This window comes from Apium graveolens, chromosome 9 (genome assembly GCF_009905375.1).
Source record: "Apium graveolens cultivar Ventura chromosome 9, ASM990537v1, whole genome shotgun sequence".
In the NCBI taxonomy this organism is placed as follows: Eukaryota; Viridiplantae; Streptophyta; class Magnoliopsida; order Apiales; family Apiaceae; genus Apium; species Apium graveolens.
The window spans coordinates 3,485,061-3,499,963 of NC_133655.1; the positions used below are offsets into that span (position 1 = coordinate 3,485,061).

At 35.1% G+C, this 14,903-nt stretch overlaps 3 protein-coding genes across 3 annotated transcripts; 1 reads left to right on the top strand and 2 right to left on the bottom strand.

Annotated features, from left to right (window-relative positions):
* Positions 1-827: 827 nt before the first annotated feature.
* LOC141683731 (uncharacterized) lies at positions 828-1,631 on the bottom strand. Its single transcript, XM_074488484.1, has 2 exons — positions 1,389-1,631; positions 828-1,307 (listed from the first exon to the last, which is right to left on the bottom strand). The coding sequence occupies exons 1-2, from the start codon at positions 1,629-1,631 to the stop codon at positions 828-830; spliced, it is 723 nt and encodes a 240-aa protein (XP_074344585.1).
* A 3,753-nt stretch (positions 1,632-5,384) lies between these two features.
* Positions 5,385-8,266, top strand: LOC141682800 (uncharacterized). Its single transcript, XM_074487494.1, has 6 exons — positions 5,385-5,725; positions 5,835-5,915; positions 6,011-6,131; positions 6,891-7,190; positions 7,565-7,630; positions 7,787-8,266. The coding sequence occupies exons 1-6, from the start codon at positions 5,535-5,537 to the stop codon at positions 7,880-7,882; spliced, it is 855 nt and encodes a 284-aa protein (XP_074343595.1). The 5' UTR covers positions 5,385-5,534; the 3' UTR covers positions 7,883-8,266.
* Positions 8,267-10,123: 1,857 nt separating this feature from the next.
* Positions 10,124-14,403, bottom strand: LOC141687242 (ras-related protein Rab7). The gene is made up of 7 exons (XM_074492452.1): positions 14,222-14,403; positions 13,640-13,666; positions 13,243-13,342; positions 11,617-11,763; positions 11,379-11,459; positions 11,137-11,282; positions 10,124-10,542 (listed from the first exon to the last, which is right to left on the bottom strand). Exons 1-7 carry the CDS (start codon positions 14,272-14,274, stop codon positions 10,476-10,478), a joined length of 621 nt encoding a protein of 206 aa, XP_074348553.1. The 5' UTR covers positions 14,275-14,403; the 3' UTR covers positions 10,124-10,475.
* Between the last annotated feature and the right edge of the window lie 500 nt (positions 14,404-14,903).

A 14,903-nucleotide genomic window follows, 5' to 3' on the forward strand; every position in this document is an offset into this window, starting at 1 on the left:
TCTATTGGTTCAATTCGTACCTTATGCCAAAGGTAATCGAAAATAAAATTGACAGGCTCTGACGTAAATTTTTCTGGGGTACCACAAGTGCTGGTGACACAGAGAGAAGTAAGTTGCATCTGTTTAGTTGGAATTAGACTTGGAAACGTTCCGTGTCGTGTACAAATGTTCCGTGTACTTTCGTGTTTTCGTGTATCAAACCTTAAACCCGAACCCGACCCAGATTTGTATTCGTGTACCGATTTGGTGACACTAACCCGAAACTAATATATTCATGTTTACCCGCTTTAGTACACTAAAGTACACGGATTATATACAAAAAATATTAATTGTTAAAAAATGTAATAGATAATTAAATGGTCAAGTGCTCACTCACGTATTCAAGTAACAATAAAATATATTTTAGTACTTACAATTATATATATGTTATTTAGAATAGGTAAAATTCACATTTAGTATTTAGTATATATATGTATATTATATATTTTTAAAATTTTAATTATTTATTTATTCCATGTACTTTCGTTCTATGTCGTGTACCTATTTTGGAAACCCAAACTCCACACTAATTATATTCGTGTTTTTTCGTGTTCGAGTACTTTCGTGTTTTGTGTACCAAATTTTCGATAATATGGCACAATGACCACCCTGTCAACCTTATATTATTAGTATTTTCATTTGATAGGGTGGAACTAGGTAGAAGTTGAAGCAACTGATGCAGTTGCTGAGGAGATAAAACAACTAGTTGTTGTGAAGAGGTTGGTTTTGAGAAGTCAACAGAGACATTGGCAGCAGATGGACCTCTATGTGGCACATAAGGCTTGGGATTAGGCCATCGAGACGAAGCAGATGCCTATTGTGCAAGAAAAAGGCCTATCAGTGCTAGCAGAACTCTTTGTGAACATAACTGACATTTCATTCTCATAAGGAAAGGAAGACTTTAAAACATCCCTTTGAGATTCTTCTTGTTGAATAGCTGCACAAGCCATCTCAACACTAGGTAGTGGGACAGTCATTAACAATTGACTGCGTTGGGGGCCATACACATCATCTAATCCATTGAGAAATTGAAATAATTTACATTCTTCCTTTTGAGTGTGAATAGCTTTCAACAATTTTGAGACATCATCACTATCAGTAGTAATAGCAGGCAATAAATTCATGGAATCTAGTTCGACCCACAAGCTACTCAAGGAAGTAAAATAATCATTAACAGGACTCCCATTTTGTTTCAAAGCATACACTTCTTTACTCAATTTATACTTCCTAGATCCATGAGTTAAATGAAAACGAGTCTCTAACTGTTTCTATACTTCAGATGCAGACGTAATAAATAGCACATATTGTTTAATAGAGTCTGAAATATTGTTTTGAATCCAAGAGGTTACCATACTATTACAGGTGTCCCACTGCAAGGCTTCAGTTGCATCAGTCACACTTCCGACCTCTAAACCTGTGACGAAACCCAGTTTTCGCTTTGAAGACAGCTGAATCTCCATAGAGCGCTTCCATGTGCGATAATCACCAGCTCCTTGAAGTTTGGTGACACTAATCGACAATGGATTATCAGACGGGTGCAGAAACAACGGGTTCCGCATATCACTAAACGAGAACTTACTCCCAGAAGCCATTACAGTACAGCTCTTAAAGAACACTGCAACACAGCAACACCGAGATACAAAACAATGAGCTTCCAGAAAAGGGAGACACACACACAAAACATGAACCAAAAAGAGACACTCTATTTATTTCACTCTTTAAATCTTCATCAGCGGCTCTGATACCATAATACCTTTTCAGATTAATGCTAAATGAAGAAAATAGAGCACAAAAACATAGAGCAAATACTAGGTTTAATAATTCAAGAAAAGTAGATCTGAAAAACTGTCCTAATCCCCTCTCATCCACCAGCGGTAGCCTGTTCAACTGTAGAGGCGGAATATCGTTCAATGGCGGTGGCCACATGTGAAATAACTTGGTTGTCTTCTCTACCTAAGGACATGGGTTTGCAGGAACTACCTCCAACTGCGTTACACTGTGATAATCAAGCTACTCTTGCCATGGCAGCCAATCCCGCGCTACATGAATGAACAAAGCACGTAGAAGTCGACTGCCATTTCATTCGTGACAAAATCAACTCTGGTACTATCGTCCCCAGACACATTCCTTCTCATTCCCAACTTGCAGATGTCTTCACAAAAGCTTTGTCAACTAAACAGCACTACAAACTTCTAGGCAAGCTTGGGATCGTAGCAGAGCTCCCCTCCCAGCTTGAGGGGGAGTAATATGGCACAATGACCACCCTGTCAACCTTATATTATTAGTATTTTCATTTCTCAGACTTATTACCTGTAATATTCTTAGAAGGGCATTTCTGTCTTTGTAACTAAGGAATATTTTCTGTTATTGGAGCAGTACTATTTTGGGGTGTTATAAGGCTGGTGGTGGATGAGAGGGGATTAGGACAGTTTTTCCAATCTACTTTTCTTGAATTATTGAACCTAGTATTTGCTCTATGTTTCTGTGCTCTATTTTCTTCATTTAGCATCAATCTAAAAAGGTATTAAATCTAAACACTAATTATTCGTATCGTTTCGTACAGTATCCACGTGTCGTATACCAGTATTGCCAAATCTATTTGGAATAAGGTGTGTTTGCCAAAGCAAAAAGGGGGTCTTGGTGTTGTCTCTCCCAAACAGCGTAATTTGGCGTTGTTATATAAATAGTAGTGGCGTATTGTTAATGAGAGAGACAGTTTTTGGGCTTTTGTCTCGAGTTGGTGGAATTGGAATCAATGTGTTTTCAATAACTTCTCTCTGTGTACTGTTATGTTATCCAAACCAACCGATGCTTGTTTTAAGGTATGGCCAGTGTTATAGAAATCGGAAATCGGGATAGATCGGTTGAGCTATCGATTTGCGATTTATCGGAAATCGGGGATTTATCGGTATATAAAATCGGAAAAAAATCGGATGTATTTTAATATTTTTTATAAAATATATATATATATCCAATTAGATTATTATTATCATTATATACATATATATATATTAAAATTTTAGATTAAAAAAAAATTATATAAAAGGATTTATTATTTTGTCATTATAATAGATTTGTTTGATAAAATATTAATTATACTATATCAAAGGACGTGATTGTTCCGTAAAAAAAAGTACATGAATGAATAAATTAATAAAAAGAATTCTATATATATAATTACTTTTATGCCCTTTATGTATATTTGTATACAAAGGCAGAGAGTTCTGGGGAGTTGTGCGTGGCTTCGTCTTCTCCATTCTTTGTCTATTATGTTCGTATCTATATATCTATATGTATAACTTTCCTTCATCTCTTCAAACCTTGTCATCGATACTCTTTCATTGTTATGACTCTCCCGATTTTAACCCGATTTATGACGATTTCCCCCTGATTTTCAGAATACGTTTTTTCCGGCGATTTGAAGATAATAGATCGGTAGTTTACCGATCGTCGATTTATCGGCCGATTTATCGGCAAAATCGCCGATTTCTGGAACAATGGGTATGGCACGTTATTGTTGCTTCATTATTATGGGCAATGCATCAACTCCATTTCTCATCCATATTTGCACAGTTCTTCTATTCATCTTTCTTTTTTTTATGGATAATTAGTGGTTCACTCCTAATAATGAATAATGGACCAAAATGTCATTTCTGAGTGTTAAATAGTCCAAAATATCATTTTTAAAAATAATGTCCCAAAATGTCACTTTATAACGGTACTTCGTGTTACGTTTTGTTATTTTGATGCAAAACGGTACATAGTGTGTCGTTTTGATACTTTATTTTTTTAAAAAAAAAATTATAATGTGCAAAACGTTAGTTGAAGTAGCGTTTTGGCTCAAAACGGTATATCATATAGCGTTTTGTACCAAAACGGTACTTTATCCACCATTTTGCGCATAAAAAAAATCAAAATGTCAAAACTGTACACAAAATTCCGTTTTAGGTCCTTTATATAAACGTTACACGATGTACCATTTTAAAGTGAAATTTAGGGTCATTTTTAACCGCAAGTGACATTTAGGGTCAACACCCTTAATAATGTTATAAATATCAATGTGCATGGGGTGTTCATGATGTCCCATCAGGGATTGGTAATCTTAATAGTGTTGGTATCATTGCTATGGGCAATACACCTTGCAATGAAAATTGCTTTTGTCAAGAATACTCCCCGGGTTTATATTGAATGTGATAACATTTTTGATTTTAGAATGCTGGTTAAGCAGGATATGGATGCTTTAGAGGAGGAAGGCCTTCTACTTGTAGCAAGGTAAGTAGTACTCCCTCCGTCACACTGCATTGTTTACGTTACTTTTCGACACACTTTTCAATACTCGTTTAAAGTATACTTCCATAATATTTTTTTAAAAAAAAACAATTCTGAAAAAAAGTTTCATGTTTAAACTTTAATTCAAAAAAAAAAAAAAACATTATAAAACTATACTTTATTGAAACCTCGAAATACGTGCAAACAGTTTATGTAAATTATCCAGCGGAACGGAGGGAGTAGTATTTATTATGTTGTCCTGCAACTTCTAGTTTCAATGATATCATATGTTTGTCGTTCATGCTTATCTAAAAAAACAAGCTAATAAGGTAGCTCATGATATAGACAAGGCTTCCTTGTAAGTCAGGAACTGTGAACTTTTTTACTTATCCTTCTCCCTGTTTGTTGGAGTCTATATTGTTGAATTATTTCTTGGATTAATGGAATTTTAGTTCAAAAAAAGTTATGATTTTTTTAAAAAAAAATCGTTTATTTTAATTGTTCGCAGATTTTGATGAAGTTTGGGGAAAAAATCTTACACGAAGTCTTGATGATTTTGTGAATTTTTTCAGGAAACCTACAAATTTTAAGAGATTTCAAAATAATAAAAATTGTACCAAAAATCCATCAAAATTCATCACTTTTCAAATAAAAAAAATCCATAAACTTTTGAATATATTCAGATTTTGATGAACTTTTTTAAATTCTAAATAAAATACCACTAAAATTTAATTTGAATACATCCAGATTCTAAAAAACTTTTCACAATTCTTATTAAATGCCATCAGATTTTAAATAATTTTTTAGAATCCAAATATCCCGAAATTTTGAAAATCCATTTTTTTAAAAAAATTTCAATTAGATAAATCCCGCAAACTTACTTTTTTTAAAAAATTTACCTCATAAAAAAACTAAAGTGACAAAGCCTTTTGGACAGGGGAGAATAGAGAAATTATCCACTTGCGTTTTTTAAGAGGGCCATGTTTTGGGCCCTGTTGGGCTTTTGATCTAATGTCTTAAACCCTAGACCCGGCCTGCTTAAACCCAAACACAAATTTTCAAATCCCTAAAACGTACATACATAATCTGTATCTATATCTCTGCTACATCTTTTTCCAATTCAACAAAGCCATAGACTCTGTGCTCGTGTATCTATCTATTCATCAGTTTATGCCTATTAATTTTGTTGAAATTTTTGTGTGTGTGTATGTGTGTGTATTTTACAGATGAGGCTAAAGAGGCAAAAACGTCACCGTAGAACTGTGAGATTTTTCACAGCATGTTTTGGATTTAGAGACCCTTTTAAGGTTCTTTGTGATGGGACTTTTATTCATCATTGTGTAGCTCATGATATTAGTCCTGTTGATACTGTTCTTGCTAATCTTCTTGGTGCTGAAGTTAAGATTTTTACTACTAGGTTTGTTTTTTTACTGTTTTGAGATGATGGGGTGGTTTATATTTGATTCTTAGAGATACCCTTTTGGTGGTTTTTGATTTTGACTGTTTATTATTTTTGGGTTGGTAAGATGTGTTCTTGCAGAATTGGGGAGGCTTGGTGGTGCTTATAGTGGTACTCTTAGCGTAGCTCGGAATATTATGCCTGCGAGGTTAGAGCTGTTATTTTTGGTATTGGGAAAATGTTAAGATTTTGTATAAATGTTTTTTGTTGGTTTTATGATATGATGATGAGGTTTGTTTTTAGGTGTGACCATGATAAGAGAAAGAGTGCGGTGGATTGCATTACGGAACTTATTGGCGAAAACAATGCAGAGCACTTCTTTGTTGCTACGCAGGATGCTGATTTTCGGAAGAACTTACAGGAGGTCTGTGCATTTTTATTTATCTAAATGAAATGTAAAGCGATAATGTGACATGTGAAACATGGATAGAATCTTGGAAAATTGATGATTGAAGCTTGTGATGGTTTTTTTGAAAAAGTTTTCTTGTTAATTGGTATCTCAGTTCACATTTTTTAGACTTTTATAATTTTTTCTTTAAGCGGACGCCATAAATCTAATTGCAGAAGTGTCTTTCTTTAGAGTAGGATTAGCTTTTGCAAGTTAAGAGTACAAGGGCAGTCAAGCCTTTTGGTTTTGGCAACTGTTTTGGTCTGCCTAATATTTTCTTTTATTTAAAAAAATATATAAAACATTTTTAATGTCCAGTAATATAGCTGCAATTTTGTTTATATAATGATGTTAGATGATCATTGGCTTCATGTTGTGTTTTTCTATTGGTTAATGGTATGACTCTTGGGTCTTTACTTGTATGCAAGGGAGTATTCAGGGTAGCAGTACCCACCCGTATTTCTTCTCTTTCCTGGTGTTCCTCTATCCCATTCAGTCATACCAATTATACTAAGCATTCATATCACCTCTTGCGGAAACAATAATCTTTACCTTCCAAGAACATGACAATGCTACAAACTTGTTATTTTGCTGTGGTTCCTTTGTAGTACAATGTACCTTACAGTTTTCTATATTATTATCTCTCTGAAGGGTAATATAGTGCTTAACTATTATCTGTTATCTTGTTCAGTCTGCATACCGTGTCTAATTAATTTGAATGTTTTCTGATTGCAGATACCTGGTGTGCCACTAATTTTTGGCCTGCGAAATGCCCTACTCCTTGATCCGTTGTCAAAATCTCAACGCGATTTTGCAAAATCTGCTGAAGAGGAACGGTTGCATTTAACTGACTTGGAGTTGAAAATGTTAAACATGAAAAAGTATAGCGGACCAGTTATTAAAGCAGCAGATTCCCCTGATATGCCGGAAGGCGTGGAACAGAAATTTCTGGGGTCCAAAACCCTCAAGTTACCTGGCGAGAAAAAGAAAACAGATTTAAAGGATAAAGTCCAGTTTAAGAGAAAAAAAGCTAAGGTTACGTCCTGCTACCAAATCTTGCCTCACTCTGATTTTACTCCTTTATTCTTTGTCCTGAAGTTCGGTTGTTGCTTACTCTGTCTGGTCATAGTCCTTTTTCATATATATGAAAAACCCACTATTATCTAAAATTTGGAATAACCTCCTAATGTGACACTTCACTTGTGTAATACCTCGAGCTGTCTGGTGTGTTGACAGACACACCAAAAGAGTGAACATACTTGGTGATCAGTGTTCTTGGGGATTTACATCTGTGTAGCTAGCTTTGCGGAGTGCTAGCTAATAGCTCCACTATTTGATTTTTTTTTTCTTTTGTGTCCTTTTCTTCTCTATGATGACTTTTCTGATTATTCCTTCCTTGTACTTGCCAGGGTCCCAACCCACTATCATGTAAGAAAAAGAAGACTCAAGGGAACCAGAATAATGCTCCAAAAAAGGTGAGTGTTTATGTATTAATGAAGCGCATGTATCATAAATTTCGCTGCTCGTTAGTGATTATATAGAGACTAAATGATAGTTCAACCTTTATTGTACATACTGTATTACGATTCGAAAGATTACTTGTAAATTTCTGTATCACTGTGGACATGCAGGAAAGTAAGGATGCTGAACAAACAGTGAGAAGCAGGAGTCGGAAAAGAAAAAGATCCCGTAAGAGCAAAACTGCGGAGTCAACTGTTAGTCAATAGGCATAGGTTAATGGCACAGAATCGATGAAGACTGTTATTGGCATGAGGGCCCAAGTCAAATTTTTGTAAGGCACCACAGCACAATTGTATCATTAGTGAACGGATGGAAGTTACCTTTGAAACGGGGTCCCAACTTTTGGTAGCGGGGGGACCGGATGTTTTAATGGCTGAGCTACTTAATTCCTGTAAGATGCAAAAAAGTTTAATCTGCTTAGATAAGGAGCGACGGCCATATTTACGAGATAGTAGCCAAAAGTGTGGTTTTAATTTGTTTTCATTGCAGTTTTTGTAATGGCACGTCCTATTAGTTCAATGGTGAATACTGAACAATTTGCCAATTATCTTGATTTAAATTTATTTGCAACCTATATTTTTCTTTTGACACATTATTTGCAACCTATATTTTTCTTTTGACACATTATTTGCAACTTAGATCCTGTGCAGAATTGTCAATTTGACCTGTAAAGCTGATTAGTGCATGATCTCTGGGTGCTTCTATGTAATTCTGTCAGTAATTCTACTTGTGTGAGCCTATGCAATGAGGTGACGCGCACTGAGGCACTAGGGTTCCTTGGAGCCTAGGTGATGAGGTGAGGCGCTCGCCTTGATGGAGCGCATTTATTAAAAAACTTGGTTATATATTATAGAACTATGCAAAGTCCAAAGACTACAAACAACTATATGAAACTTTAAAAAAACATAATTTAAACTTTAGTTTCAGAAGGAAAATGCTTACTAATAATCAGATAAGACGGATATCGATTCAAAATCTGAAATTTTGCATTTACTGAATCGGATATGTGAAACTTGAATTTGGGTATGGAATTAGTATTAGAACCAAAAAAATTTTGGATTTGCATTTTTTAGAGGTCATGATCTTTGTGAAAACAACTTATATAATCTAGAAAGTAGAAACTCAATCTCTCCATATCCTACCAGATAAGTTTAGTTTGATTTACTTCAATATAGTGTTTTTGTTACAGGGGAGTATGCCCATTTTGATATTTGGAAAATAATAAAAATAAAAAATAAAAAATGGTCTATAAATAGCGCTTGTTATGATCATAATACTTCGATGCAACTTAGAGGCTCTTGTAAGATATTCAGAATTTGTATTCAGTGTATTCAGATAGAAATGCACTCACAATTAGTTTCATTTGCTCTTCTTGCTATCCTCTTTATAAGTAGAAAGAATTCCCTAGCTTCCTAATCTTAAATTTCGAATACTCCCTCCGTCATTTTCATTTGTTATCGTTTGTGAGGGAGTGTTCTTGTGAGGGAGTGTTCGGCACACATTTTAAGATGAATATGAAGTATAGTTTTATAATTTTTTTAAAAAAATTATTTTTGTGAATAAAAATTGAATGTTTAAATCTTTTATACATAAAAAGATTTTTTTTAAATACAGTTGAGAACTATACTTTCCATATCTTAAAATGCATGTTGAACACTCTCACAAAAACAAAAACGTTAACAAATGAAAAGGACGGAGAGAGTAGTTTTTATCAAATTGGGAGTTATTTGTTTCTTTCTCATAAACCTTCTTATTTTAATTCCTATGCAGAATGCAAGCACTGCATATGCAAGGCCTGCTCCAGAACAGTATGATCATGTCACGAAAGGCGAGACGTGGAAGAATCAAAACCTTACCGACGTAAGAAATTCTGGTTCCGACAAGAAAATGAAGAGTGATACAAAGGATGAACTTGTTGAGTATGATCTGCATCTTCCTGTAGATTTTGACGATCCTCTTTTGAAGGGAAAGAAGACAGTAACTAATGAGGAATTCGAGACATTCCCGGATTTTCCCATCTATGATGAGCCTCTTCTGAAGGGTAAGAAGACAGTTGGTGATGAACCTAAACCATAAACAGATAGTACTAATCATAGGTAAGAAGATAGTAGCTCTTGAGATGCTATAGAATGTTCATAATTAGCTGTTAATCACTTAATAACGACATTGCGCAGGAGTAACATATAGCAGGTGATATGATGAGTTGATCTCAAGAACTTGACAAGTAAACAACAGAACACAAGTTTACTGGTGCAACAACATGAAGGATATTGTGACTTGAACAGAAACTCCACAAAGATGACTAGCTGAAACACACCACAAAAACATTACAGATTTAAAGAAATTGCGATTACTGGATTTCGCAGTTCAAGGAATCTCACTGTATCATTATGGACTAGTCGGTGTATTCTGGATTATAGTAGTTTCAGCGGTTTAGATTGTGCAAGTTGATGGAAGAGTGCCACACACTATTAAATTCAATTTTTTTGACACACGATCATTCCCCAAATACGGGGACGATGATGGGAAAATATATTCAGCATGAGATACATGTTACCTTTTGCAATCAAAGATAACATCTCAGCTTTTGGTGCATTGTACAAATTATACAATTAAGTCTACGGGTTTCCCCACTAAATGACCTCCATAGGATTTCAAGGACATACACATACAGATGAAGCAGTATAAACCCACCAAAATACTCCTGGCCAAACTGATACAGATTACACAAACTGATAAAGAATCATAAGCAAACTTGTCTGTAGTTCTTTGACAGATTTTCGATTGCCAAAAAGTGTATCAGCACTCGCATCCAGTAGATCTCTGCTGACTGCTGCTTCCAACATCGATGGTATCTGGCAAGTATCTAAAAGTCGAAAGGAAATAAAAAATGTCACACCATGTCCGTAACCCTATGTTAACAATACAGAATAGCAAGTCTAGTGTAACAACTATGTCAGGGAATCTAATCAAAGTGGGTAAGGAGAGGGTATTTTCAAAAATAACTATGTGCACAAGCACTATAAAAAATTCATTCTTCAGTGAACTTGTCAATGGAACTCCCTCCATACTTTCATACTTGACATTTAACTATTCGCCATACCTTTATAGATAACATACTCCCTCCATCCCTTTCAATTGTTTACATTTTTTAGAGAGTGTCCGACACGCATTTTAAGGTGCATATAAAGTATAGTTTTGTAAAAAAATTTTACAATTTTATTTTTCTGAATAAAAATTAAAACATTCAACTTTTATTCAGAAAAAGAAAATTGTAAAAATAAGTTACATAACTATACTTTTTATGCACCTTAAAATGCGTGTCAGACACTTCCCCAGAAATGTAAACAATTGGAAGGGACTGAGGGAGTAATATTTAACTACTGTTTAACACAAGGTACAACAAGATATCATCAAGATGATACATGGAATACGGAAGATGGGCGTTAACACAACTTACATTTCCTCTTCTTCTCCGCTCTTCAGTGCATTCTTTGCTATACACTGGAATGCTTCTTCCACGTTGATGCCCTCCTTAGCAGAGGTCTCGAAGTATGGAATATTACCCTTCAAGGCACACCACGCCCTCGCTTTTTTCTCAGAAACCTGGAACAGACCAGGACAAGTGAAAACAGAAGAAAATACATTCAATAATCAATCAATTTATTTTGTGGAAAAAAATAGAATTCAAGACACCCATACCACTCTGCTATTTCCGCCATCTACATCTGTCTTGTTACCCAGAACAACAAATGGAAAATTTTCTGGATCAGAAGGACTTGCCTGCAAGAAAAAAAAACTGGACCATCATGTCATATCCTATATACTTCATTTGACATATAGTTAATGGGTGTTTATTAATTTAATGATAACGTTATTCCAATTTCCAAAGAAATGGATTAAGGTTTTTTAGGAAATACAAAGGGTAAGAGAAATGTGCCTGAATAAGAAATTCTTCCCTCCAATTATTTAAATTGTCAAATGACTTCATCACGTTAACATCATATACAAGAACACAACAATCAGCACCACGATAGAAAGCAACACCAAGACTCTGAAAGCGTTCCTGTCCAGCAGTATCCCAAATCTGCCAAATATGAAAATAGCTCAAGCATTCAATCTCACTTCACAATAAAAACGCCCCGTGAGGCCATAACAGAACACAAACTAAGATCAGATTGCCTACATAGATAGTTTAACGCAACCTTCAGGAAAATGGCAAACTAAAAAAAAATCACTCCGTTTTATTGCACGAAACTATCGCGATTTTAGAATATAGCTTCTAGGAAAATATTCTTTTTCCAAAAAAAATTTATGTTTATTTGTTTGGGTATGATTATAAAAATGAGTGGGACAACAATTTGGCAACACAAATGGAGCCAACTGTTTGCAAACTTTATTCCTCCAATGCTACCATTTCCCGCTCCAAGATACGACTTGAATTAGCAGAAAGACAGAGCAGAGAAAATGAGTGAATCTGTTTTGTATGTGAGAGTAAGAGAGACGGAGAAAGTGACAGACGATGCAGGTTTCCGGCAAGGGGCTGTGGTATCGGCAAGGGATTGTGAATTGTCTAAGGAACGAAAAGTAGGAAAACCGGTGGGCAGCATTGATGAGAAAATTGAAGGCTTCCGGCAAGGAAGCAATGCCAGTGGAATTGAGTACTGAGACAGCTTACTGAATGATGAACAGGGATTGTTAAAATGAAAGAAGAGGATTGGGAGTCTAAAAGTTTTGTATCGTTTTGACGATTTGAAAGAAAATTTATTGTCCCTTATATCATAACATTCTCAAAATATTTTTTCTTAAACCAAACAAGCATCAGAAAATTGAGAAAATATTCAGCAAGAAAATGAAGCCAGTGTAGAAAATTAAGTAATAGAAGAAATGTTGAACAAGATAATCTGTCCTCCCAGTCATATGCATTAATGTAAATAAGCAGCATCCAATTCCAATACTTGTCACAAATATTTTTTGAAATAGCCAAAACTTACAGTAATCAATTGTGGAAGGATAACAGATGAACAAAATATTGATCTAGCAGTAGTTTCTATATAAACTGTTAATGTTCAAACAAACTCTCAATCAACTGAAACTGTCTATTTCATAGTCAGAGCTATGATTAAACTACATGGTTGACAAATTCATAGTCAGAGCTACATTCTCTGTCAGAGTATGTGCTCTTCTCTCACAACACCACACTCGGACTGCTAAAAAAACTTAATCTCAAAGACTAGGAAAAGAAAAACAATTCAAGGTCTTGTCAACAAAACTAGACTCTTAATAATTAGTTCTCTCACCAATATTTAAACAATTCGATATCTAAAATAATAGTACAATTAAGAGTTCTTTCCGGAGAACTTTGGCTGTAAACGAACCGAGTCGACTCAATAAGCTTAACGAACATATTTTTTGTTCGAACTCGAGCTCGATTTCTTAACGAGTCGAGTCAAGTCGAGTTAAACGAGTTGACTCAAGTCAGAGTCTGAAGACCAACTCGGTTCGTTTACAGCCCTACGGAGAAGTAACAAACCCAAGGATTAATACAATAACCTGAATGACAAACCTGAAGAGTGAAGAGCCTATCCTCGAACTGAATCTCCTTGGTCAAGAAATCAGCTCCAATAGTAGCCTTATACTGAGTACTAAACTTCTTATTTACATATCTAAAATGAAATCGTTAAAGGCAAACCTCATACATAAAGAGACCATTACTATTCATTTCATCCTAAATATCACATACTCAACATTTACTATCTAAACAAGCTTGATATGAAATAACTTAAATATATCGAACCGATCAAGGCAAACTAAACAAACGACAGCATCTGATTCATGTCATCATAAAAACATCACATACTCAAACCTAACAACGAAACAAATCCTAATTTCATAAAATTACTAATATATATAATTGACAGATCCAGACGAAATTAAAAAACTGGAGTAGCAGGTAAGGATACTGATTCATCAGTGAGGTCTTCCCAACCCTGCAATTACATCGAAAATCACACAAACACGAAATTAACAGTCCACGAACCAAATTGCATAATAATCAAACTAACCGCATTAGTACAATACATTGAATTAAAGAGACGATCATCTGTTGCTCTAAATAATTAAACCAATAAGTAACAAGTAAACAACCAGCTACTGTTTTTTTAGTGTGTTTATGTGTGAGAGAGAGAGAGGGAGTAGAGAGAGATACGAGAGGGAGAGGGATGAGAGAGGGAGTCAGGGAGAGGAGAGAGAGATGAGAGAGGGGGAGGGGGAGGGAGTCAGGGAGAGGAGAGAGAGAGAGAGTCAGGGAGAGGAAGAAAAAGAGATGGGAGAGGGAGGAAGAGAGATGGGAGAGAGATAGAGGGAGTCAGGGAGAGGAAGAGAGATAGATGGGAGAGCTGAGGGAGAGAGATGGGAGAGAGCGAGGGAGAGAGATGGGAGAGGGAGAGAGATGGAGAGAGGGGGCGAGAGAGAGAGAGAGAGATTGGGGGGGCGAGAGAGAGAGAGAGAGAGATGGGGGGGCGAGAGAGAGAGAGAATCGTTACCCGCTATCGCCGAGAATGATGACCTTCAAAAGCGTACGTCTACGGGAAGGCATGATGATGATGATGATGATTGTGCAAATTAACACAGAGTATCTGGATGGATCTACAAGCTTTTTCACCCCTCAATTCAATTGCCTACAGTTCTTTATTTAGGGTCTATGTATGTATGTAATGGTTTAATCATTTGACCGCGATTATATATATCAACAGCGTTAAATGGACCGGATGTATATGATTTTAAGACGGACATTTTTATTTTTATTATTTTTATTATTTTTATTTTTGGTTTTGGAATTTGTGTTTGTCTACATTTATTTACGCTTTTCAGTGCAAGGATCTTTCTGGAAAACTGGTTTGTGACTTTCGATTTCCTTTTGCACACATTCAGCGTAATAAAAATTATTATTTTTACTTTTTTAAAAATGAAAGTTTAAGTTATATATTTTTATTCAGAAAAAAAATTAAAAATTACTCCCTCCCTCCTTTCCAATTATTATTGTTTCTAAGAAAGTGTTCAACACGCATTTTAAGATGAATAAATATTATAGTTCAATAACCTTTTTTTATAAAAATTCTTTTTATGAATCAAAGTCTAAACATTCTATTTTTATACATAATTTTTTTAAAAAAAGTTATAGAACCATAATTTTTATTTACCTTAACATGTGTGTCGGACACTTTT